Genomic DNA, 27977 nt, shown 5'->3' on the forward strand with positions numbered 1-27977 from the left:
GACAGCAATTTACCATGGAAACAACCTCTGTGCTGTGTACGCTACTGGGCAGCTCATTTAGCCCACTATCAGTTACTTTTCTTTATTTGTGGCAGCTGAGCAAGAGCCAAATATAGCTCCTGAGCCCCAGGAGTGAGCGTGTGTGTGTGTGTGTGTGTGTGTGTGTGTTTGTCTGAGTGTGTGCTGTCTTTGGACAAGACAGGACAAGCAACTGTGTAGGAAGCTCCTGTAGAACGGGGTTGTAAAGGTGAAAGGTGTGATAGAAGTCTCTCAGGAAAAAGATTGCGCTAGACAGAGCGAAACAGAACTTCCAGGTGTGTTTTAATTTGAAATGATGGAAGATTTTACTTTTAGCTTTTTTCTGAGATGTGTTTCGATTCAACACTAATACCTAATCTCAGAGTAACTTCCAACATCTGCTCTCCAATCACCTCAGCACTTTGCATAGGGTGTAATCAACGCTCTTGGCGAATGGTAATGAAAATAATCAAGGTCTGTGCGTGTCATCAGCACACAGTATGCTGTATCAATCAGTGTGTGATTGGTAATGAAGGTAATTGCCAGTGCGGAGTATTGTGGTGTGTTGGTTAAAGGTGTGAGCATGCACGTTACTGTAGGTCCCAGTGTGCAGCACCTGAAAACTCACAACATGCTTCATGCAAAATACACTTATGTATAAGAGTCTGCCATAAGCAGTGGAGCTAATACAATTATAATAATGATCCTTTCCTGTTATTTCTATCTTTGTTAGCAAATCCCAATAAATGACCAAAACCAACGATGAGTTTATCTAACAAATATTGCTTATTTAGCCAAAGCTTATGACAGCTATTTGTCTCTTATTATGTGACAAAGAGCTCTGTCATTGTATTAAAGAAAAGTGACATGTTTCTTCAGTACCATGAACATTCTCACTGTAGTTTTTTTTTTCTTCCTCAATCCCATGAACGTGCTGTTGTAAAAACTCACTCAAGCACCAAATGTGAAGTAATTTATACTTGAAAATAATCCACAACAAAAACCCTATTGACTTCAGTTTGAGTAGCACCTGCCAAAAGCTACAGCCCTTTTAGAAAACTATTTGGCTTTAAAAATGAAAGTAGTGCTTTTGTCACAAATTTAATTTATTGGTTTTTAAATTAACATTCTGCCCTTCTCACCCTCCACTTATTCTGCACTGCCTGACAAATACAACAATTGAAATTTTCTAGTTGTGTACAATTTTTCAACAAGGGATTATCCAATTGCATCCATCCTCTCTGTATATATAGGCCTCTTTAAGTGATAACGACTGTGATTAGTGGAGCTGGAGGCATAGTGAAAGCTTCTCTTAACACAGGCAAATATACACAGCAGAAGGAAGAAACTGTTTGTTTATGTTAAATTAAGTTACAATTGAATTCCCATCTGCAGACAAAGCACAGAGCCGCAGAGCGGCGTTAAAACAAATTAATGTCCTCCATTTGTTTGGAGAAATTACACAAGGCCCCAGTGGCCTGTAACCTTCAAACAATATGGTTAATTGCAAATTAATATGATTTGGGTCTTGTTAAATTCCCAGTAATGGATCACAGTACAATGAGTTTGCAGTCAAATTTGTTGTGTACGACATTTTCTTGGAAAGAGAACAAGACCTAATATAAAGTGCTCACATGTAATCGAATGAAATGGTCGTTTATAGACAGCAATATTAAAGGGCATTCAGGGTCTTGCTATGCAAAACATGTCCCAAATGAAACATGAAATCTTAAATAAATGTAAGACATAAATAATCCAAAAGAACTCTGTGGCTCGAACGGCTTCTTAAGATTACTGAGTTGAGGTTTCTTCTGTTTGCTCATGTTCAACAGATTTTCATCACTGTTCGATGACCAAACACAATTAAGTGCCTCAGAGGAACTGTTTTTATCTTTTGACATTCTGACCACACTGAAAAGCTTCTCAATGAAAAGACCCACATTTATAACCCTGATTCCTACAGTGAATTATTTCTGATAACGCTTTAGACTGAAACATGCAGGCCTGTACAAATTACAATTTACAATGAACTGTTACAACTCTTTAAAGCAATTGTAGAAAAAAAATCCATCAACTAAACAACTGTTGGTTCGATTTCATCTCACTGCAAGAAGCTTGTTTGTTTGACTTTGCTGCCATCTAGTGGACATAGCAAGAATGAACGAGCCAAAGCTCTGAACCAAGTGGAGGGGAGCCACAGACTCACACATGGGGCAAAAGTGGAAGTAGAGCACATTTCCAAAAATATGAAAGTTGAAACAATGGTTCAGGTTTTACTGTCTTCATCATCAGTACATTAGAATATGATCAATATGTTTTGTAACATGATACTATTTATGCAGTATTTTCTTAATAATAATTGATTCCATTATCCTTGTCTTCATTAATATATGGTTTGTTTTTCTTCAGGGTTATTCCCAGTTTGCATATGAGACTTGGAGTGGTTATTCTCTGATCTGCCATCTGTCATTTAAATTCAGATTTTGATATATTGACATATATATTTGATATATTTCTCTAATTCTAAGGATATTTTTTTGTGTGGTACTGATCAAACACTTGAGTCTCTCAAGTGAGATTTTATTTGGTGAGCCAGCCTGTGCCTTTCACATGACGATGTGTTATTTCTCATTTTGAATTTCATGTCTGACAAAGGTGTGGGAATCACATAAACATCCTCACCTGGTCTGAAAAGAACATACTGCCATTCAAACAGTATTACAGAGTATTATTATTGATCCAAACTGTCCAGGTTATGGTGGGGAATGAGGAGTTTGAGCAAACCAGAACTGCACCCTGGGGTGTCGGTAAGTTGCTCTAAAGATGTCAGTGTGTGCTGCAATGATCCACTGTGAACCAGATCACTGTCTGTATATGGCTAAGCCCACTTTTCTGCACCTGCAGAGCTTCCCTGAGCAAGATACTGGTCATTAATCCAGTTCTAAGTGAGCTCTCTTAATACTGGTCACCGTGCCCTTTGGGATTGGAGTGATTCATTTCACAGAGCAAACTGCGGCACTGAGTGCCATGCCACGGGAAACCCAAAACAAGCCCAAAAGCCAACTAGCGTGGCTTCACTTTTCAATTTAAATGCTAATTTAAAGAACTGAAAGACCAATACAGTATAATGACACAGTGACTTTGAATAGGGCTGAGATTACATGTTGCTGATAACAAAAGAAAAAAAAAGAAACCGAGAGGAAAGTGAAAGCTGCGTAGGTGACCCTTCCTCATTTACTCATGTAACGGTAGCCTTTGCATATTTGCATATCAGAGAATGGGGATAGCTGAAGTCTTTTACACACCATGTAGCTTAAGAAAAATCAATTTTCAGTCTGTTGGGAGAAGAAACCCATTTCATTTTGAGATAATTTTCCAGTGGGAGACTATGGATTCATACATATGCCTTTTTAACATGCAAGCTAAGCCTTATATCAGGGACATGCTGGAAAGTGGAAGACTGGTCTTTGACTAAGTGCTGCTCTGCAGTCTAAGGCAGTTCAGAATAATTCATTCTTAACATCATGTACCCTATATTAATGACCACTGGGCATTAATGTAGGACTTCTCATTGGATGTCAGTTAATACTGTGACATGGCTCAATAGCCTTGTACCTATAGTGAGATGAACAGTGCTTAAGAAGCAAGTGCGTACTAAATGTTCTGTCACATTGTGATGTCCACCCGACACCTCTGAGCAAGATGTGTACTTCTGTGAGAAATGCTCCATGTGGCAGATGGGTTGGAAAAATTTGCAAATGCTTTGAGCATCTTTTTTTATAGTATATTTTGCTTTTGACAAAAAAGACTTTCTCTGAATACAGTTCACACAGTACAAACAGACATTCTTGGTCTTTTTTGAGACAAAAGAAGATGATCGTAAATCAAGGATTTTGACTGAAAGATCACAGTTAAGTTCAGTGAAACCTGTTTTCAGAAGGATGCTGGAGCCTACAGAGAAAGTTTACTTTAGCTTCAGTGCATTTTTTGTGTCCATTATGCTCAGCCAGTGAAGCTCAGCTTGCTTATTTCATACCATGTATGGCTATGGTCATCAGCTCCAAAGGTCTGCATTTTCAGCAGAACATGTCGTGTTTTTCATTCGATCAGATTTGGCTAAAAGGAAGCATGGTGATTGGTGGCACGGCTACCCCCAAAAATGACAGCTGCTCTCCCTGTGGTCGGCCGAAGTCTCCACTCAGTTCTGTAAACACCAGAAGGCCTGGAAGGAGACAGGGCCAGCAACAAGAACCATACTTGTGTTAATGTCACGAGGTAAGAAAACAGCTTAGATCTCAACTTAGTTTACATTAGTTATTAGCTTGGTGACAATTAACCAATAGGGCTTTTATATAAAATCAGACTTTGTTGAACAAATTTCAATAAATCTTTTATTCCTTTCAGTGGCTGAAAAGCATCAAACACAGAACCAACATTAATTTACCAACTGGTAGCCTGAGTCATAGTCGTAATGTGTTGCTGTTACCATTTGAGCAGCTCTACTTCTGGGTGTACCTATCCCACTCCTACACAATCTCTACTCATAACAGCTGCCGACGACATAAACAGGCAAGACATTCAAAATAATATTAACAAAAAAGCACAAGGCCAAACACATCAGCAAGTACCACAATAACGATGCTGGCACATCTCATATCCATGAGACATTTGAAACACTGAGGGAGCACTCAAAGCCGGACTGGGTGAGTTTGGAAAGCAGTTGGAGGGCAAAGTTCCTATGAGTGCTTACTGGGCCATCATCTCTTGTCATGTCTATGAGTGCAGCTATGAAAATTAATGGAAAGCATTAGAGTGGGCAGTGGAGTAGCACTAAGGTCATCATCTCATCTCATCTCATCCAAAGAACCCTACACGGTGTGAATCAGTATGTTCCATGATTTAACAAAATATCTGGATTTCCAGAATTAAATCACTGAAATTTATCTGCGACTATTTCATCACGAAAGTTTTCATGACACAATAAAAGGTCAGTTGACAGCATTTTCAAACAACTCATGGAGCTAATATTAGCTTAATTTGTTAACTAGCAGTTGCTATTTCAGCTGGCAATGAAAAGAGAAACCTGCTTTTATCTATCTCCATCTTAAATCCAGGACCAATTGTTTATAGAATAATAAGGATTTTAAGTGATAGATCTGCCTCCGATGTCACTCATATCATGTCATCATGAAAGAGGGGAAAGCCAGACAGGCATGGCAACGGTAAGTGAGAGGATGAGGTTTGATGAAATTTTCTGAAGCATAACCATCATTCTTCAACCATCAACTACTAACTGCTGTGACGTCCTATTTCTCAAACACAATCTATTTCTACATCTCCCCTTATTCACTTAATATCAGCTGAAAACAACACATGTTGAGACTATTTCCAATTAAACAGCAATATTGTACATGTATAATATCTTCTGTAAGAATGTTGCGCATCTGGATCCCATGTTCTCCTTTCTAGGTCCCTGTGAAATGTGCTTACACTGCACACAACTGCCTGCTCTATGATCTATTGCTTGAGAGTTACAGAGAGTTCCTCATTCATTTTGCTTTCAAGCTCTCTCAAAATACCTGAGTGAAATATGACTTACTGTACTTTAAGTGTCATCCATTCCGCCTCTCTCCCACTACACCACTAAATATAACCTCTGACAATCATTGTCTGCTGGCCACCCACTAAATATTTCATTGTTCTTTAATAAAGACTGGACTTCCTTGTCTTTTGTTACGGTGACAAGCTGTGACGGTGATGCTGATCAACACATTATTGCAGAGAGACAGAGATGTAACATAAGCCTGTGCGACTGCCTTGGCAGAGAGTCGATGTGGCATGCTGTGTGTGTGTGCTGCCACTGTAAAAAAAAAAAAAAAAAAATCAATATTGGGAAAAGCAAATGGAAAAAGTCAAGGAAGAGCGTGGAGTTCACACTAAAATGCTCAACAAAAGGTGGCTGATTCCAAGTCAATTTCACGGGCTGCTGTGTGGCAACATGAATTCAGATGGGATTACAGAGAAAACAGCAGATTAATGGGGAACCTTCTGGTGGTCCAAAACACACACAGAGAATGATGCCGGAGTCTCAAACACAAAATGAACAATTCTGGCAGAAATATAAAATATATATATATATATATATATATATTTTTTTTTTTTTTTTTAAAACAGGCAACTTGTTTAAATAACTTGTTAAAAATGTATCAAATTAAACACTCTCCTCCCTTTCCCATCATGCCTACCTGTTGTCTTGCGTCTTTGTTTCGGCTGAAGGGAGAAGATGACCATTAAAGCCCCCATGATCCAGACTTTCTCGCTTAGTGATCTGGAAGTCCTGTTAGATTTCACACACTTTCACTCCCACACTAGGATGGCTTGAGAGTGAAAATGGAGAAAAAAGACTAAGAGATGCTGGGAGCCTTGCATGAAGAGTCAAGTCTCTGGTCTAAACTTCTCCTTTATATTCACCCTGGCTAGGTGGGCAGCACGACGAGCAGTGAGAGTGGGAGTAAAACATGCGTGCCTCTGTGGAGTTTTGAATTTTGACGCGCACCCTCCGCAGCCCCCTCCGCAGCCCCCTCCCTTCCTCCTGTTTTCCCGGTCTGAAGTGAGAGCCTGCTAGCTGATCTCTGCTCCGCAAAAGCTACTTTGTACCAGTTGAGCACCTAGATTAATTGAGCGCTTGGCGAGGGAGCCAGTAGCATGCTGGGGAGAGTGGTGCTTGCGTGCTTTTCAACAGATCTCACCTCACACAGGGAGGGAGAGATTGGAGGAAGGCGAGAGAGCTCATGCTGTACAAAACCATTATTCTTTTCCAGCTGCCTTTTAACTACATATCCTGCTGGGGGAGGGAGGAGAAGACCACGCTGTGTCCGCAACAATGAGAAAGAGCTGAGAAGTCAGGCTGGCAGTGGCTGCTGTAAATATTTAAATTATATACAATCATGAGTGAGCATCTTCAGTGAGTGTTTCTTTTATCTGCAAATGCCAACAAGTCATTTTATCAACAGATTAATGAGAGAAGAGGTATGTTACTTAACATCAACTTTATTTCATCCATCCTTTGCAATTGAAACAAACCTACAAACCACCAGGTGATAACTGAAATTTCACTATTATCTTACAGGCTTTTGGTCAATGTCCCAATTTATAATGTAAAATTAACAATAAAAATAGAGTCAGTTATATAGTTTAAAACAGAAACAAAAAACAGGTAACTTTGACCCCCTCCACCTTTCAGAAAATCAAACAACATTATATTTCAAGTAATAGAATGAAAGGATATTGATGCAATACTGATTCAGTATTCGGAACTGTGCACAAAATATCCTGCCTCTATGAGAAGGTCATTTCACATCCCAACATACACCTTATGAAAAAATAGTGATTGCCTCCTCAGAGTTGATCCCACGGCTGCTTATTTGGCCGACTCTGACCGACTTCGGTGAAGATCCTCGGGATTACGGAGAAGGTCGAGAGGTCAGAATCATGTTAAGACGCACATCTTTTTCCCTCCGTCATTTGCCCAGAATGGGTGAAAAATACAACAGAGTTGCTTGCCTGATGTGACACATCAAAAATAGAGAAGAGAAAAATAGAAGGAAAAACACTTCCGCTCCCTGTGCCGCCCACACACAATTCATTCATTTCATGAACTGCGTGACGGCAGTCCAATTCAGAAACAGAATGGCCAACCACTGCAATCAAGTGACAATTTGCACCCACTCTATTAACTTGCTTCCTGATGGCCGTGTTGCTCTGAGACCACCTACAGATGTCACACAGAAGGTAAGATAACACTGAAATGACAGACAAAGTTTACCAGCATCAATGCTCCAACTCAGTTAGGGGCTGGTTCTGTAAACAGCACACCCACATACACTCTATAAACAAAAACACACACTCACACAAAGAAGTGACTACGGACGTTCTGAAGGTTAAGAACCTTTGAATCCCTGATGTTCACCCTATTTCTTTTGTAATTGGGTTCTTGCATCAGCCTGACACCCGCATTATAATACTAACGACCTTCTTGAGAAAATGGGTTTTCAGCTGCCTTACTGAGGCAAAACAGTATTAGAACACAACAGTGTTGTGTCTCCTCCTTTACCTACACACTTCTGCTTTCTCGCTGTATCAGTTACCTGGGTTTGATACATGATTTTTGATCTCAGCAACCACAGACTCTTTACTTTATGCTATTTGACCTACTTTGGACATTTGTCCTCATACCGGCCAACAATTTCTCCTCTATGCTGAGGTCAACGTTGAGGTCAGCCAAGGCTCAATATAGATTTGGAAGGGATTAATGTAATTTCAAAGAGGATCTGCAATACTACAGTCACAAAAGTTGACCGTTATCATCTTCATTCAGGTTAATAAACATAAACCTTTCCCTGATCAGATAAAAACACCACTGACTGTGCATGGGCTTTTGTCTTTAGTTAGGATTTTAAAACTGAAAAACAAAGTGGAGGTTATGAAAATATCAAACCTCCTCTTAAAACCCAGATGTGTAGGATCTGAAAATTTCTCAAAGTTGCTCATAAGGTTCAGGAGTTTTGAGAAGTAACTCCATCTCCCAATAATTCACTGTCATTCACTGTCCAACTTATATAACTGCCTCAGTAAATTTGAATCTCATATTTTCTAGACACAAAGGAAAACTGAGCTCAGAAGATACAGTTGTCTGTGATTCAACAGTTTGTAGAGCTAATGATGAAACATCATAAACACAGTTATGTTGCAGATATGTCCCATTACCATGTTGGACAGTTAATGAAGGTTAGGTTCTGGGTATAACCACCAGCAGAACAACAAATGACATAAATGTCAATATATATGCATGTGCATGTGTGTTAACATACTTATATGGAAGTGAATCCCAGTTTGAGATCAGAGTTAAATTAAGTTATAGCACACATAAGTGGCACAGAAAGTGTCAAAAGCATAGCCACTTAGCATGAACCTTTAAGCTGCAGTCCCAGTTTGAGAATTGGTCCAAATCAGCCGAGCATGGTTTTTCAAAGGGTAGCCTAATTATGTTGGAGCTGTAATGACTTTTCATTAAATTAGACACTCCAGAGAATAGGGTGGAATAATCAAATGTCTCTGGGGTAAATCATCTCCACACATACTGAGGCTTATTCCACACCACTTGAGGAAAACAATCTAAAACCAATCTGATTAAGTATATGGGATTTAAGAAAGAAATTGCAACGGCAGCACAAGTGTTTTCTAATTGAAATGAAGTTGAATTGAAGAGCACAGAGAACATTTGTCACACTTAGATCGTCATTAACAATCAGGCCTGGTCACTTCAAGGACCGATGTTCAACACAACAGATAAACATCGACATGAACATGTAAATGCTTGTACATTTCAAGTATGTAGGAGCACTTCTGCCCACAGATCACCTACACACTTGAGATGTCTGTCTATTATCCTGAGTGGTGGGCTTCATACGTTTTTTTTCTTACACCCCAGGTAACCTTTCCTCCTTCTGCTTTTTCCTGTTCATCAATTTGATGCTATATTCAGCACTTCATTAAAGGGAATGCTGTTAGTCTGTGGGTGTGTGTGACTCAGAGAGCGACTGGAGAGCCATAGATGGGTAGTTGCCCCCTCTGTCTTTTGAACTAACTGTGTGCAAAGGCAAATACGAATGTACTTAAGCCACTGCCACAGGAAGCGTGTAAACAGTAGCTGATACGTGATGAGAGTGGTGAATCTGCTCAGAGGTGCCTCTGGGCTCCTGACCAATACATAGTTATACTCTCAAACTTGATTGAACTTCAGCAACAAAAGCTTTTAAAAAGGTTGGCAGCTGCTCTGCTTTCGTAAGGCCTATGTGAACTTTCTTACAAGCAGGGTAACATATTTCCAACCACATAGGTCTATCATATGTAGCATGACCTAAAGATGCAGGCATCTACAATGAGCATTTTGCTTGTATATGAGAGTGGAAATTTTGTGTAAATGTTGCCCAAAATTATTTGTAATTTATAAAAAGAAAAAAAAAAGAAAAGTCTACTCACACCAATCCCTTGTTCTGATGCTCAATCAGCAAAATAGTGTATAAAACATTCAGGTGGCATCTTCTCAATTTTAGCTGGTGCTAATTGTTGCTTTCACTCATTAAAATGAAAGTGGCAGGTCGCATCAGTTGTCCCAAACTAATTGTTAGTGATTGGATAAAATGCTATCAAACCCAAACCCCTTTTTTTCACAAACCTAAAATTAATTAATTGACTCTGTGCTCTTTGAAAAGCACAGAGTCTACAAATAACAGTCAGTGCCCAGCCCTGTTACATAGGTTGAAAGGACATATAAATATTTCTATTCTACCCTATTTTATACTGTTGGTCATATATTTAGCTGTTGCCAAGGTGGGGCATTCTGTGCATGTTTTGATTGATAGTATATTTTTTTAATGTTCTATTTAAGGTTTTTGTTTTCTCTTGCACATTCTGCATATTCATGAGCTTACGTTCCCCTTTTCCTATCATCAGATTTCTATTACATATTCCAATGCTGGGAATTGTAGAAGACTCCCTACTTTAATCTTAAGTATATTTAAAATTGGTATGGTGTATATTTTTCATATAGTGATAGCTTTGTATGTTAATGTAAACCTCTGAATATGTATTTGGTTTTGCATTGGCCCAGTTTTTCGACAGGGATCATTATTTTCATTCTTACAAGTGCAGTATTTATATTGTCCACTAAGTGGCAGCAAAACAGTGCGATTATATGCAGCATTTGCATTTAAAAACAATGACAACTGACATGTACATTTATGTCACAGTTTTGAGTTAATCTCATAGCATTTTACAGCTGAAGTGCTTCAAGCATGGGATCATGCACTACAAGATACAGCATCTTCCTGTAAGTCCCAGTGCTCCATCCATGCCTTTCAGAGTGACACATACAGGCCATACAGTCGACATGTGATCAATAAAACTCATGTAGGAAACTCATGTTCTTTGGATTCTGGGAGTAGGTCCTGTCAATTGATAAATGAAGTGCCAGGACCTAAACTGAGACAGAATGTTTGATTAATTTGTGTCACATTATCCTCCTGCAGCAAGCAGAAAGTGATGACCACATCAAGGCCACTGCTATCTTATTGTTCAGGCCTCACTCATTTATCCAAACTAGAAAAACAAACAAACACAAACAACCTCTGAAAAGGACAAATGCTTAAATGAGAGCCAAAATGAAATTTCTTCTTTTATATATAGTTTAGCAGTTCATAAGGTAGGCTGACCCCTCTGTCAATTCAACTAGGGGAAACTAACTTTATTACACAGATAATGAAAAGTGTGCTAGATAAACTTATATAACTATGTAAAAATAACTTCAAGCCTGCAATTAAGACATATAGTATGTAACTGTCTGCATGTAGCAATGTTGAGTTATTGCCTGTTTTCCAAATGGAATGAACTTACAAGATGAAGTGGCAATATGCATTCAAACACATTCAAAATCCTATATTCATCCTAGTCAGAGGGATACGGGCTACTCTGGCCCAGCTGCCATGCTTGTCCTGTAAATCTCAACAAAATAAGACTCTCATTAAAAAGCTAACTCAGTGTGTTCAGATGACCAGAGCACAAATCAGGAGACTTTTAACTGCTGGGTTCTTTAAACCTGCCTCTTGAGGTCAATGATCAACAACACCAAGATCACAAATATATACAAGTGCTCTTCCTCTCAGTGGCCTTTATAGTGTATCTGCCTGCCTCAATTGCCAGGTGTAAGACCCAATAATCAATTTGCCTTCTCTGTACATAATAACTAATATATAGCTCAGTGTATTGATCTTTTTTGATTTAAATATGATTCTTATGCTTTGGCTTATTCAAGATATCCTCTCTCCTGGCATACAGCATGGTGTGGCTTTAATTATACTGCAAGCTGACGACAGTGATTAGTCAACTCTAGATAAAAATAAAGGGTTCATACATCAGTCCGCACATTGTGGATGAGCTATCATCAGAGCCAAACATTACAAGAAAGTAAGATGAAGATCACTCTTCCAGCCTACAGTACCTCATTTAACTAAATGCAGTTTGGAATGTTTTATTATATCTATTATCAATAACCATCGTAACAAAATATAAAAGAGCATCTACTAGCAAAAATATAATCTATATAATGTTCTTGGATACAAAATGTATTTTTATTTTACAAAATGAATGTCATTATTTACCGTAACCATATGATCTATCATTTTATTTTATTTGTTTGACAAAATGACAAAAACAACATGTTTCCTATTATGGCCCTCTTCAATGGCACAACTAGAGAAGAAACGGAAAGTGCACTATTAAGTTTTAGACAGTAGAGGGAGCAATTGATTTATCTGAAAACCAATCGGCACTCACACAGCCTTCTCCATTTCTAAATACATGAGGAAAGCATCAACTTCAATATTATGCTGTTTAGTTTACAACAATCTCATGTTATCTCGCTAAAAGCAAATCTGCAGTGATTCCATTTCTCCTATCTAAACAGTATTTGGATCAAAACCACTCTGCCTTTGAACATCTACACACATTTCATGCAGCATAGATTTTTACAACAAAGATTGGGGCCCCTGACAAAAAGAAAAATGTAAATAAAAGAGAGCAGACATCCTTTTTTTTCCATGACGTAACACAAGGTCTGCCAAAAGCACACTGTGAGGTGTCAGAGCTCTTGCTAAAACAAACTATAAGTCTTTCATTTTCCAATATACATTTTTCTGTCAGCTTTGTGTTAGAATCCAAATCCAAAAAAAAACACCAGGCACTGATGATCCAGTCTGTTGATGGCTGCTGAGGGTAAAGGAAAACTCTGGCCAGTAGTCAATGATTTCCTGGGACATTTTCTTGATGCGTAATAAGAACTGCAACCAAAGCAGTAACGTTTAAAGAGGAAATGAAATGTAAAGAGTGTAGGAAATGGTTCCCATTAAGCTTTTTCAGTGGCAAGTCATCAACACAGGACAAAATGTGGAACTGTTAATGAATAATTCTTTTCTTCCTGCAGAGGGAGGAAGAAATTGAAAGCAGGCAAAACACAGGAAATGGAATTGCCCGCTACATTATATTGGAAAAACAGAAACATGGCTTTGTGGTTATCCTCTTATGCTATAAGCACTTTTCTAAATATGAACAATGGACCTGTGGAAAAGCAGTCACTGAACCTAGTAAACCCACTCTGCTTGTGCAAATGACAACATGACATAAAAGCAGTTTATACAGACTGAGAAGACTGTCAAACACAAGAGTATTTCAGCAGGATTTGGCAAAGCTACAGTGCACCCAACATCCAGATGCTTGTTTTGGACAGAATCTGCAACCTGCTGTTTCTAATTATGGATCAATTAAGAAGGGTCTTCAGAGGGTATAAGGAACACAGTGGGCACAGAGGTTGTCATGAGGTGTATTTTCAAAGCAGTACTTCAGCAGTAGAGGATGATGTGTGAGAGAGTTTGCACATCCATGCTTTACTGTAAAGTTAACAACCTATATGAAGCATGGCTCTGGCACCCAAACCAACGATAATCACTGCAATTATGACACTCAGCATTTGCTTTCCTGCACAGTCATCAAAGCCTCTGCCATCACTAATACGTAGTGCACCATCATCCTAACCATACTATGTTGCTGCAGTGACAACGGGCGCACACTACCTGCCCAGATGGCATGAATCAGTGGGCAGCGGGCCCCGCGGTGTGCGCCGCATCTTGCTGCCATCAATCACAAAGAAATGTGGTCCAGTGAAAAGGTTATAAATGGTGGCACAAAAACAAAAGCCTAATTTCCACGACAGGGCCAAGCAGGAGAGCTAAGCCACTTTTATGTTTATTGAACCCCAGTGAATCCACTATTTGTTTGGCACTGTATCATAGCCAATAAAATATCTCTTGTCCACATTGTAGAATGAGGCAGCACAGCTGTTTGGGGACATCTTGAATAAACAATGAGGAAGCCTTGGCAAGCTCTATGTATTCGTGTTTGTGTGCATACATAAACACACAATATCTTTCTTGTCACCCTCACCTTTGTTTATATTATTATTTCCTTCTTTTCCTTTTTTTGAAAAATTGCTGACTGTAAACAGAGAGGAGATGTATGACTCAGCCCTTGTTTTACTGATGTCCAAGTACAGAACTTTCCTCAAGCCATAAGAAAAAGCTGAGGTGCTGGCCAGAGTCCTAACTTTAATCAAGCTATCCCATTGCGCCATGAAGCACATCCAGCAAAGTCAGTAATACAGAGAAACAGTTGAAAACAAGTATCTTCTTTTTACTGCAGTCTGACTGCAGACAAGATTTTGAATCATGTCACATCCTGCACCAGTGGTTATACAGAGCTGTCCAACATGGACGCCGACCAAGCAGTCACAGTTGAGTCTCAATGGCAGCCGCTCGAGTCGATCTGTCATTAGCGCAGCCCCACCTGCTGCCATTGTGCACCCTGTAGGCCTGGCCTGTGTCACATTCTTTGATTACACCCTGACATGTAGCTGCTGTCTGTGTGACACCGAGCCCACTGTTACACATCAGTGTTCACTCAGCCGTACATGACATCGAAGAGTGTCCAAAGCAACAACTAAAAAAATCACAATAAAGCTAATCAGTGCTTTACAGCTCAGTCAGGTGTGAAATGTATTAGCTGAAGGCAAAACATATCAGGATCAAAATTCTGGCTGAGCAGCAATGAAGGAAGAATCTGCACAGGTGGTTGCAAGGACATTAAATTTTGGTTTTGTTTACCTTAACCAAAGCCCTTCATCTCCTCTTAGAACAGTGGATATTACATTACAGCAGAGTTCACTCGGAATCATAACTCCTCATATCTGATTCATCTCCAAATAAAAAACTATAAAACTTGTGCTGAGATGTGAGGATGACGCCAATAAAACCTTCCGTGGAACATGCAGTGGTGTGATTGCCAGGGTTATTTGGGGACTCAAATATCACTAAATAAGCAGTCCAGATGCTAGATGAAAACATAATTTAATGCTTCTTTGAATCGGAGCTGTCCTAAACCCCAACAGCAATAAACATAACTCCTTGCTCCACTTCATTTTAGCAATATTGTGTACTGAACATTATCATTCAACACACTATCTTATCCAATTGTGCTCTGCTTGAGATAGCAAGGGAGCAGTTAAATCCTCTGCATGAGAAATCATACTGAGGTCTTATATTATTAAATATGCACAGTTTAATCAGATTGCTCTGTTTCAGTCACATATCTTGTTCAGTTAGGGTGAGGATTTATCCAGAATGTGAGTTCATGTAGGGGAATGAGCACAGCACTGATCTCTGCACATAAAGATTTTTTTATTAGGCTTGATATTATTTCTGATCTAATGTACAACAAAATAAGCAAACATGAGTAAGGGTAATGAGCCCTGATGATCCTCTTGATCCGATTTATTGAACATATGCTACTATCCTTGCATTATTCAAATCGCAACTGGTGGAAAACTTTTAAATTCAAGGACAACTCTGGTTTATTACACTGTGTGTCTTATTTTCTTAGTTTTAGCCATTTGTGATGTCTGAAACCTAGAACTGATTATCGTACAACATGATCCAGATTGAGAAGCAAATTAAAGGGGCACTCTGCAGAATTTACACATAAAGATCAGTTTATTAATCACTCAGACTACAAATTTATAACAAAGAGTCTGCACTATAACAGTCAGACAGTGAGGCTCAAGAAGTAGTTCCTGTTGGTTGCATCATGGGAACTGTAGGTTCCAGCATTTTTGGAGCAGGGACTAAAAAAGTCACCCTGTCTTGGCTTCTGCTGCTTCAAGTCAACATTGTTCTTTAACATGTATCTGTTTTGAAATCTAGAACTTTTTTTAAGCTGGGGTAACTCTTTAAAGTGAGACCATATAACTTTTGTTTCAAGTGACAATAACGAGCTAATGCTTGAAACAAACTATTGCAGCACAGCAGTAGCGCAAGTGGAGAAGTCATAAAGTCAGTGAACAGATTTTATGTGTAAGCTACTGATCCGACGAAAACAAGTAATGCTATTAAAGTTAAACCCCTGAGTGTATTAAACTGAGCAAAGGTGCATTTTACTGTTTTACTGAATTCAACTTGAAATTTGGAAGAGGAAGACTGAATTGTTTCTCCTTTCAAAAGTAACATAGTCTCCCTTCAAGGTCAAATAATCATAATAACAGATCTTGAAAGTTCAGTCAGAAAAACACATATACTGTAGTTGTTTTAGTGCTGGAATCAAAAATAAAAACAATACCTATAGACCCAGTTTCTTTCAGTAATACCGTTTTTCAAATGCTAGTTGAGAAATGCAGTTGTGTTATCTTGGATGGACAACCTCGAACAGCCCCTGGCTGTGCCGGGGTCACAAACAGTACCACGAATGACACATTTATCAACTGCCTCAGGCCATGATCTCATCTTAAATCTATTAGGCTGGCTCTGATGACAGCTCATCAGCAGCAGTGACAGGTGAAACACTAACCGTGTCAATGATGCTAACGCTGCGGCTACGCTCAAGCCCCACCCGACATACACCAGCTTTCTATTAATAAACCAGAGTGGAGGGGAAACCCTTTTCCCTGGGTAAATGGCGAGACACGTTGCAAGCCATCTTCTCACACAGACCTGCAACCCGTAACCAAACGCCATCTGTGCTAGCGGCTACAGTAACACTCAAGTATCAACCCCTCTCTTATGTTTCCCACATCAGGGCCAGTTTACGTGTCAGTGCGGGGAAGTTGCAGCACGAGTTTCATCATATTATGCCATCATTCAGTTCACTTTCAGCGAGGAGCTGAGAAAAAGTGATGATGATGCTTGGTGGAAACAGTCGATTTACTTTGTTATTATCTGATATACTGCAGAAAGGCAGGCAAATTATTAAAATGTAAATAGCAGCAGTGAGGAGGATTCGTTGAAAAGACGTGTTTACATCTAATTTAAAAGCTGAACCCAAGCCAACAGCTTCTGGTCATTAATCCTTGTAGATTGAGAGGGGATACTACACTGTGTCTGTTCCATGCCTCTTAAAATACTTTAATCCTGAATGTAGATTGTCTGTGGTTCCCTGTATCTTTGATCTGAAACTGGAGCACAATCAATATGTACAGTCTACAAGGCTATCTTAAGTTTCAACCAATCTCACGCAAAATGCTCAGCTCACACGGGCATGCACTTTCATGTAATGGCCTAAGACAGTATAAACTATTACAGGAAGACTGCACCACTAAAATATTCTCCTGCATTGTCATTTCACTCAAACCCTGACTGCAATGACAGGAACAAATTCAGCCTTTGTTCCTGCTGGCCATAGATTGTCCTCAGAGTGGAGGCTACAGTACATACCCTGTCAGGCTAATTCAGCCGCACACACTTTGCACTGACAGCGGGGAACAAACACTGCGATTAATGTGTCTTCACATGCTGACACAAAGGAAAGACAATCGCTTCTCCACCACATACATTGTAAATATCTCAGCAATGGTGGAGGTGGATGCAGAGAGGGCAATAAAGAGAAAATGGCATTTTACTCCACGGTAAATTGTGTCTTAACAAATGCAGCCACGTACAATATTGCTTATATAAAACTGCCCAGAATTGGTACTATGTGTTCACATTTTAATACTGAGGTTTGATACTCAGCCCAAGTCATTTTTAGACACCATAAGAGGCAAATTTGTCCAGGATTTCCTAATAATAAAGTAAAGATAGACAAAAGATAAAAATTAATAATTTATGTTCAGCAGAAAAAATATTTTTCCTCCTTCACCTTCACGTCTTTCATCACGTTCAAATTTGCAATGGAAACTTGCTAGGCCTGAGGGCTTCATACGCCCAAGTTAAAAAAGAATAAACAACTGGCTTGGATGAAATAATGTTTTACAAACTCAAGCTGTGCAAGTGTCAAACACAGTTTAAACCCACAGAAGTTCTTTCGTTTTCTGGTGGAGATCCAAAAGTTGCTGAAGATGCCAAAGATGCTACACTGAACTTTAGAGAAATGTGCAGAAAATGATGCACAAGACATTCTGAATATTTCCATTTGATGGAATGCTGCAGCCGTAAAACCATGGATGCTTGAATATTTTACCCGTGTACTGCAGCTTCAATAACGACTTGGAATAAGATGATAAAGAATAGGATCCTCTCAGACATATTGGAATAAGATGATTTTTTTTTTTTTTCAAACTTTAAAGCTGCTTAAGGAAAAGTAAAAGGAGACAACTGGAGGTGGATAGGACTGAAAGTTTATGCAGAGGCAGAAATGTACTAAAGAAAACATTCTAGGCAATTAGATAACTGCAAAACAATGCAAATCCATTTACTTTTCTGTATGTTTGATTTAGTTACACCACAGACATCAATATGATGTGTAAGATGATACAGTAGGTAAACCATCTATGTGAGCATCCAATACAGTGTAAGCCATGCGTGACTGAGGGCACCTATCAATTAATCACACAGCAATCCTCTGCTGTGTAGCTGCTAATGTACACACTGTTTCTCTCATCTGCCATCGGTCTGAATATTTTCTTCTCAGTCTCAAAGTCAAGATAACACTTGAATCTTTAAATCAACCTCCACCTGATAGTATGCTGACTAACCTTTACCCCATTGAAGCTTTTTCCAGAACCTCCATGTGTACCTAACAGAACAAGGTTGAGTTCCTGCTCATAAATATTATATGAAGTTAACTTGACTGGCAGAAATGTCTGTCTGAATTATGCATTGCATGGTAAACACTGAGCACTGACAGTGTACTCCTCCCTGAGACGTTTCAGTTCAATATAAAGTGAACATAAAACACTGAGCTTTCCCTCGGGGACGGCACTTAATGGTACAGAAGTCATTTGGAGAAGTAAAGTGGACGCCGGCCTCGCCTGTGCGACGTTGGCAGCTGTGGTTGTTAATGTGATGTTATGAGTAGTCTTTAAGTTCTGCAGTCATGGCTCAGTGATAATCCATATGTGTATGTGAGGAAGCATGTGGTGAGAGTGATTATAAAAATGAAAAGGGCTGCCAATTTGTGTGTGTCATCCATGGATGGATTACTTAATAGGCCTACCAGGCACAGACCTGGGTGCCCAACAAGTCGGGGGGCTTCTCTATATAAAGTAAGCGTTAACACATCCTGTTGGACGGTCACAGAGCTTAACAGCAGGAATGTGTGATTGTGTGCTTGTTTGTGTATATGTGTGTTTTTAATCAAGTCTTTTACGATTGAAAATCTGCCAACCAAATCCAACCCGATGTTTGGTTTTGTATTTTTTCCTTCCCCGTACAGCTGCACGGCTTGCTGAGGGTACAGTGACATTTTCAGACAGACAGACGGCTTCTCGTCATCTCCAGTGTGAACTAAACGCTGAATTTCAGCAGCAGATTTTTTTTAACCCAACAGCATCACCTGGCAGTTGTGGTTCACCAATACAACATCACTCAAAGAGGCGCAAAATGACAACAGAGACACAAAATGGCTGCAAGGAAAGATAAAACAACAAAGATGTAGAACTAAAACAAAGAGGAAAAAATGACTACAAAGAGATGTAAAACAACAAGAGATGTAAAACAGCCGCAACGATGCAGTACCAGTACAAAGGGTAACAATCATTAAAGAGACAAGAGACAAGAAAGATGTAAAATGAAAAAACTACAATAAAGAACACAGATATTTTGCTTCTTTCTCTTCTCCTAGGCAGGAGGGGTTTGGGGGCCTTTTACATGTCCGTGCCCCCAGGGCCCATTCTCTAATATTTCATTGATGGAGTCAACTGTTTTCTTCATGGCATGCCAGTCTCTCCCCCTGCCCAATTCCCCTTCACTGATACTTGTCAAGCTGGTGCAGTTTCTGAATCATGTGCACTGCCTATGTGGTGCCATCAAATTAATGCAACACACACACACACACACACACACACACACACAAACACACAAACACACAAGTAGGGTTGTCTTCAGTGTACTCCCCTCTGGATTTACTGTACTCCTTCTCTACTCCCCCCCCCCCACCACCACCACCAACTGTACGTGACAAAGACAGCAGGTGAATACATTCCAGTATGTCTCCACTCTCCTGGGGGAGGGATTCATTTTCCCAGCCAGGCACCAGAACACAGTGAGTCATGACAGCTTGCTCTCAGTCGTAGGCTTTTCATGGTTTCGATTTTAAATCAGAGCACAATGCTGGAAACCATCCAGTTTCTCTGCAGTTATGCAACTAATTTCAATCACGCTGTTCACAGGTGTCAATTATAGCAACCTATTCTCCAGGTTTACAAGCCTGAGCGCAGTTTTAATGTGAAACCACCAAATTACAGTGAGTGCCGTTTGGCGTGCCTTCGTCTCAGCGCTACAAACGAACGCAGAGTATTAATATGTTCATTTTCAGGGAACAGTGGAATTTAGTTAATGGAAATTTCCCACGGTGGTGTGCAACAACCTAAATGCACACACATTGTCGAGGGACACCCTTACACACACTATTACACACCAACCCAAGGTGAGTTTTCCACCCAGAGATCAGATTTGTATGTGCTCTGGGGAAGGGGGTCTTCTAATGCAGTTAGGGACTGCTGCATTGTTTCATCCAGCTCTAGTGAAGGACACACACTGGTCTGTAAGCCTCTGCTCATAGCCCATTATTTTCTCTGCTGTCTACGAATGACCAGGGGGAGACTGACCAGGCTTTCGACACAGGAAGAACCTGCATGTCTGAGCTCAAAAGCACATGAATACAAACAGGGGGGACAGCTGAGTCAGTGATCTTGATATTGATGGAATTAAAATGTTTGGAGAGTGCTTGATATAATCCAAATTAATGCTGCAACTGATGATTATTTTAATCATTGTTGTGCTGTGATCTGTTGTGCATCTTTTTAATTAGTCTATTAATCATTTTGTCTGTAAATGTCAGACAGTAGTGAGACGTGCCTTTACCAACTGCATCTTCCTTGTTTCATCTGTGAAGGAGTAAAAAACCGAAAGATTTACCCGATTTAGTTCAGCAAATCCTGACGTTTGGAGAAGGTCAAGTGATTCATACATATTCAAAACTGTTTGATATTATTGATCAGCAAAATGTCCGGTTTACAGTCTAAACAAAGTCTTACACTGGGTTTTCCTGCTGCCGTGCACCAAGCTTCTTTCGATGAATTGGTGACAATTTGCACAACTTTGTTCACCCCACATAAACTCATCTGCAGTTGTGTTACATTGCAGTATCCTTCACCTACACTGCATACCATTCACATTTTTTCTTTCCTGTGCTCATATCCAGGATTGATTATTTTGAAGTTGTCTTGCTGTGTTTGTGATGGAATTTGTGTATTTACATGAGCGTACAGGCTTGCAATCAAGACAGAGTGTATCCTCACATTTCATACTGAAAACCACAATCCTGTAAGCTCCCACCATCCCCCCATCTGGTGTGGGGTGTCAGGAAAAAGAAACACAGACCTCATGGCACAGTGAGCATCGAGACATTTGCTCACAGTGCAGTTTGACAGCAGCTCAACAGCAATTTGAATCTTCACAAGTTCGATAATGTTCTACTCGTATCTTGCAGCCGTAAGCAGACAGCCCTTCAACAAGAGGACTCCCTGTTATGGCAGGTGTCTGAATTGCTGAAATGTCCTTGAGGAAAGCACTGAATCCCTACCAGCTGCGGCGACGCTGTACAACTGCTGTCCTGAAGCCCATAAAGCACCACAGTAACCCCTGCTCCTCACTGCAGTGAACATTTCATAATCTCCCAATCGTCTGCCTTTGCTGAAACAGTTCAGAAAGAGTTAAAGTCTGCAGTGTGGCCCCTGCAAGCATCATAAAATCCCATTTCATGGTCAAGCTGTGGCGCCACGGCACTGTTCTTTATCTGGTCTTGGGTCAATAGGGAATCGATGAATTTCATTTCCCATCATCATAGCTCAGCAACAGAAATTGACCAAATTCACTTGAGAACATCCAACAATTCCACAGATACAGTCCATGGCTGAATTCAGACAGTTGGAGCTTTTAAGCTTACGCTACGAAGAGCACCAATTATTTGAGATTACAACTTTTCAGCAAGCATGTTTGATTGTGTCAACAAAGAATATTGTTAACAAGTAGAAAAAAATGTGCACACAGAGATATTTCTATCTGAGTAGATACAGTATAACACAGTAAGCATTTCTGTGTGCAGCTTTATTTGCCACTGAGCAATTCTGAGAAGATGCATAAAGCATACACACAACTCAGTTACATTTACGGGAATCATGCATTAACTTCAACTCTCTTTTGTCATGGGATTCATTCAACCAATGAAAATAATTTGAGAGTGATATATTCCTTTAAAGCACTGGGAAATGCTCTCGCTCTCTCCAGTTAAGCAGATAATTTACTCATTTAAGAAGAATAATTTAAGGCCCATTTGTAGACTTTTATTCTCTTTTTAAATGTTATAAACCTAAAATTGACCCCATAGCTTTGGGTTTCTCAAGAGGAAAATCAAATTTAACAGTTGAGTTTCAACAGAGCTGGCCTATTTCACAATGAGCATGGATTTACACCAAATTCCCACCTCTGAAAGGATCTTACACAGCAAGAACTCCCTTCATTGCCTGTAGGATTGTAAACCTTTAAGCTCAGTCAAGAACACCCTCCCTTTTATTCTCGCCCTCAGACATGGCTTACACATCAATTATTCACATTCTACCATTTGCCAGAAGTGGGGAATTGAATTTAAACCTAATGCAGTCCTGGCACAAACACAAATCATCAGTGATTCATAGCTAAAGTTATAAAGTGTGTCAACAAGAGGCGCAACAAAGGCAAAAATTCAACTTTCCCAATACATTCTGAAGTTTGTTTGTACAAAACAGCACAGCGTCAAAAAATGGGCCAAATATGAATTTTATTATTTTATTATTATAATGAGAACACAACTGTCTTGATGGTGAACATGGGCCTTGTGTGTTTTATATGCGTAAGCTGATGTGCTGGTCTCTGTGTTAGATGAGTGGAGTCATGCTGAGGTCATGAATAAGAAATCACTTTCAACAATCTCGTACATAAATCTAACAAAATAAATACAGTATGGGCTCAACTTTACTGCAGAGTGAGGAAAGTAACCATCCTAACTGGGGTTTAGTAAGGTATTGATCTGATCTAATGACTGATGTAACCTGAAAGCATTACATTCCTATAAAATGATTTGTCTCCGAACATCATTCAACCAAATGCAATAGACTGTAACTGTATTGAAAAAAAAACCCCATCATTTTCTGTGCTGATGATAGTAGGCAGATGCATTGTGACAGCCCACACATGCCCTTGAAATGTACATGTATTTTTGCACTGTTCTGTCAAAGCAGATGCACCAGCAGCAGCAGCAGCAGCAGCAGCAGCAGCAGCAGCAGCAACAGCCCTGCTACAGTGACAGGAGCCCACTCACAATTGAAGTGAAAGGCACTCTAAAGCCTCTGCAGTGACCACCTGCTATGGGAAAAAATCCTGACAGTTCAGGGTTAAAGCGGGAAACAACTCCCTGCTTACAGGGAAAACATAAAATACCGTCAACATACATGCATGTGCTTATGGTTTACACAACGGAACTTCAATATAAATCAACTTTCAGTGCCCTTCTCATCACTTATTTTGATAGCCCATTATATCAGCATGGTTGACTGATCAGACTTGCAAAGCAGGGGCAATCAGTATTAGCATAGGTTATGCCCATACAAGGGTTATAAAACAGAGGCAGGCAATCAGAGCAGCAGCATGTGAGGTGACTACATAGTGAGGCTGCAGGAAAGTAATGTTCTTCTGCTTCTGTCTGGGTCAGTCATTATGGGACTAAAACTATATTTAAAGTGTGCTTTAATTTTCCAAATTCAGCTAATCCACTTATCGTAATATTGGTGTTTCTCTTTGATTTTTTTTTCCTTTTCATCACGGACTGAAAATAATAACTTCGATACCCTAAAATCATTCGTTTTTGGGAATGAGCAAAAGGGGAGAAATAACAACTTACCTGCAGTTTTTATACAGTTTAAGTTAAAGAACTCCAACTTTAGCCTGAGTACATTTCAAGCAGAGGGCGCTAACTGCCTTTTCATAGCAACAACTTTACATTTTCAACCTTTCTCTTTCTCATTATTCCACCGGCCTTGCCCGCGCAAACAGAGAGTCTATTTCAGCAAGTCCCAGCTTGCACCGGTCAGAATCGCTGAGCGCATTGATCGTTTTGTTAAAGGACAAGTAATTGTGGGCGAGTGGTGTGTTCTGATTGCCTCTTGGCTTCTTCAAGACCAATTTGTCTGCCTGTCATTTTAGGGCAGGGGCACAGAGCTCATTGTGGGGCAGGGAACGAGCCTGACGGGAAATGTGATCTCCTCGCGACATGTCGAGTGCTTCCTTCTTGTCTGTTTGTGTGAATTTACTTGCTGATGAGTGAGGGTATTTTCCTATTGCACTGCAACACTTGCAATCGATAATGAGGGCCCTTATGTTTGAGTTTGTGTGTGTAATGTAGCAAGATGTTTTTGCTTCAGAGCAGAGAATTTCAGATGTGACTCACCCGATGTAGATTTTTTTTTTTTTTCAAATTATCAAGCAAATTCATTTGGCAGCTGTGGCAATGTTTGTGTGTACTTCTGTGTGTATGTGTGTACTGCTGTAAAATGCTTGCAGTGAACCTGAATAAACTAAAGGTAGATTTCCCAGTTTAACACAGAGAAACACAAAAATCAATAGTCTCTTTTCTAAAGCTTTATTTATTCTCCATGATCCAAGGTAAACTGAGACCTTGACTCACACGAGAAAATCACTTAATCAGCATAACCTCCTGAAAGCATCACTCAACATACCAATACTATCCCTTCATGTAACTCGCCGACACCATGAACAATCTATAACAAGCCCATTTGTCAACTCAACCTAGATGGAATTTCACACATTCTCCAATAAAGCAACATGCCGTGAACGTATACATCAGTGTGGCAACACCTGCAAACACATTCTCTGAAAACCTCATCACAAAATATCCTGTAGCATCATCACCTCCACCGTGTCTTCCTTCTTTGGAGCTTTTTCTGTGTGGTTGCTCCAGGCTCTGGATTTAGCCGCCCATTACAGAGCAATGCCCATTTTTCATGTGTAATGGGGTCCTCCATTAAACATGAACCTGAAGGTGCTATCATTTAGCTTGGCGCCATCACTTCCACAAACCGGCAGCAGCTACTACAAGAGATACAGCTTATATGAGACACAAAGACGAAAGGTGAAATAAGATTTAGAGGGAAAGAACAACCAATAGCAGCAGAACAAAGGGGCAGATTTGAAGCAGTTCACATTCAACCTCTGGTATCCTGCAGCTCCAAGGCTGAATTCACCACAAGGGAAGCTAATTATCCTCAACCATGGCTTTCTCAAGGTGAGATGTTAGGACATTCTTCCTCAAGGCTTCACATACTCTGGATCCTTTGCACTTGTGAATCATGAGGATTAATTTTTAATAACCTCCATTTTTACACCGTACCACTTGCCAGTCCTCAAAAACACTTATTAAATCAAGTGTCTTACCCATTTTTCATGCACAATATGCTTGTGCGCACAGGTTAACAGATCAAAATCTGCACTACTCACAGAACTACCATGGCACCATACATCATCTTGAAATGGAATATGTGAAGATATTTGGGCACTGACTTCTGTATTTTTATAAAAATATTTACACAAGCCATCGTTGGGAACGGATGATGAGTGACGTGTACAAAGTCAGTAGAGCTGAGTGGTATGACTTTAAATCAATACCACAATTATTTCAAACCTTAACCTCGATTACGATTAATGAACAATTACTTTGGCGCTCATCGGTCCCTCTCTTTTTTTGAGCCATGCACCCTTCACATTGGGCAATATGATTGTGCTCCAAGTGATCAATGAACTGGTGTTGTCACATCATGCTGCATTAGACTGTTTGGTAGTCGTGACTGGTCAGACCCAATTAGGAGGTGAGGCAGGTGTTTACATCACCATTTCCAAAAGTCTCAGTTTCTGCCCATCCAGACTACAACCCAAACCCAGAGTTTTCAAACTGGCAGGGTGTCCAAATGTCTCTGTTTTAGGGGCTCGAAAACTCGACCTAGCGGACACCAGACGCAAATAAAGAATCAGTGATGCGTTTTAAAACTAAATATTGGAGTGTGGACATAGCCTGAGGATGAGTGTTTGCATAACTAATAAGCCAGTAATGTGCAATGCATATTGTAATGATGTTGTGTGTTCATTTCACTTGGCTTTCAAGCTGAACTAATCAATATTTTCAGATAATAGACAGAAAAAAAATCCTTCCTACAGCAGAGGGAAGCTCTAATATTAGCTCTAATATTCCAACTGTATGCTACCTGCCCAGGGCAAACAGACAGTTGGGACAAGCATAGCACAGCATTTAGTAGCTATAGAGCTACAATTTTCCCTTAGAGGTTGGTAGAGACCAAAACAGGGCTACAAGGAGAGTGAATATTAGAATTAATGGAGGTTTAACAGTTTATTAAGATCAGAAAACAGAACCTCCGGAAGGTAATGTATTCTTCACAATCGGGAAATGACATTTAAGTAAAATCATGACACAGCAATACGCAAAGTTCACAGATATCCAGTCTCTTATCCCAGTAGATTATATCTAAGACGTTGCTGAGCTCTAAATCTAAGTACATGGGGAACATGCTGAGGTTTAAAAATCAGGTAATAACAGAGATTTAAGACCCACCAGGTTGGCAGCAACAAACCCTTCTCATAATATCTTATCAAAACCCATGAGTGTCTGATTACACAGACAATACCAGTGTGAAACATGGTAGACAAATCTAGCCTCCTACTGTACCACACTGAAACCCCACACCACCACCCCTGCATGATAGACAATATCAGTCTCCCCAAGTGGGTCTTGTCTTTGATGGCACTTTCCATCAGCACATTGTGGAGTACACCGTTTCAGTCACAGCCACTGAGAGCGCACTAGCAATCAATATTTGCCCTTTACCTATGAAGCCATTGCTCATCATACTACCTAAGTGAAGTGACAGACTCTAAATCAGAAAGCTAATGAAAAGTTAAAGCAGAACTCTCATAAAAATTCATAAAGGGCAATCTGAGGTGGGAGAATTTAAAAGTGGGCAAGTATGCTAATTTGATTGAATTGTGATTCTACCTTACACAATTAGGAGTTTCAGAATAAGGCATTACAGTTAGGCTAATACTTAAATAGCAGACACATGCATAAATGCATGCGATACTCTACAATGTAGACATTTTTTGCAAAGTTGCCTCGGGTAATATTCAGAGAGGGAAAATTATAATACATTGCACAGTGAGTGAAACGTAATCTCAGAGACTGATGGGTAAAACTACCTGCTGTGATGGGATAGTAATGAGGAATGCACTTTCTTTTAATAAAATTCCTTAGTTGCTACTTCCTTGGGTACCCCGCTGCTCAAGCCTAATTCAAATATCTTTTAAATTTCTCTTTAATGGCAGCAAGCAAACAACACAGTGGACCACATGCTTGCCTCTCTCCAACATCTAACCAGGAGTTATACATATTTCATGTCAGGCCAATAAGGAAATCTACACTTGCTGCAGTGATGAGTATACATTAAGATTATGCATTCATTTCTATCATACAATATAGCAACATCAGGCTCATTCATCTTCTCAATCATTTCAGTACGGCAGATGCATATATGCAGCCAATACCTGTCAAAGGCAGATTAATGGTTGTAGGACAGAGTTGTTGGATGACTATTCCAGCTTCCCAAGGACTTCATGTTACTGAATGTCTTAGTAGATGAAATCAGTCAACTGTCTGCTTTCTTTGTTTCAAATCATGGTGAGAAAGAAATTTAAGATTAGAATTTACAGAATATACGCAAATTAATTTCAAGTTGTGACAAATCATAG

At 39.8% G+C, this 27977-nt stretch overlaps 1 protein-coding gene across 5 annotated transcripts in view; it reads right to left on the reverse strand.

The window, feature by feature from the left end:
• kcnip4a (potassium voltage-gated channel interacting protein 4a) overlaps nt 1-27977 on the reverse strand; it is a 125978-nt gene that overhangs the window by 45044 nt on the left and 52957 nt on the right. The window contains exon 1 of one of the 5 annotated variants that reach the window (XM_071477620.1): nt 6264-17069. The exons of the other annotated variants lie outside the window; for them this stretch is intronic. Within the exon in view, the coding sequence (XP_071333721.1) occupies nt 6264-6321 (58 nt within the window). The 5' untranslated portion in view covers nt 6322-17069. Of the gene's footprint in view, nt 1-6263; nt 17070-27977 lie in introns of those variants that run through there. 5 annotated transcript variants of the gene reach the window in all.

Source organism: Trachinotus anak, unplaced genomic scaffold (assembly GCF_046630095.1).
Source record: "Trachinotus anak isolate AG129_WGS33_773 ecotype Australia unplaced genomic scaffold, CSIRO_AGI_Tana_v1 ptg000005l, whole genome shotgun sequence".
Taxonomy (NCBI): Eukaryota; Metazoa; Chordata; class Actinopteri; order Carangiformes; family Carangidae; genus Trachinotus; species Trachinotus anak.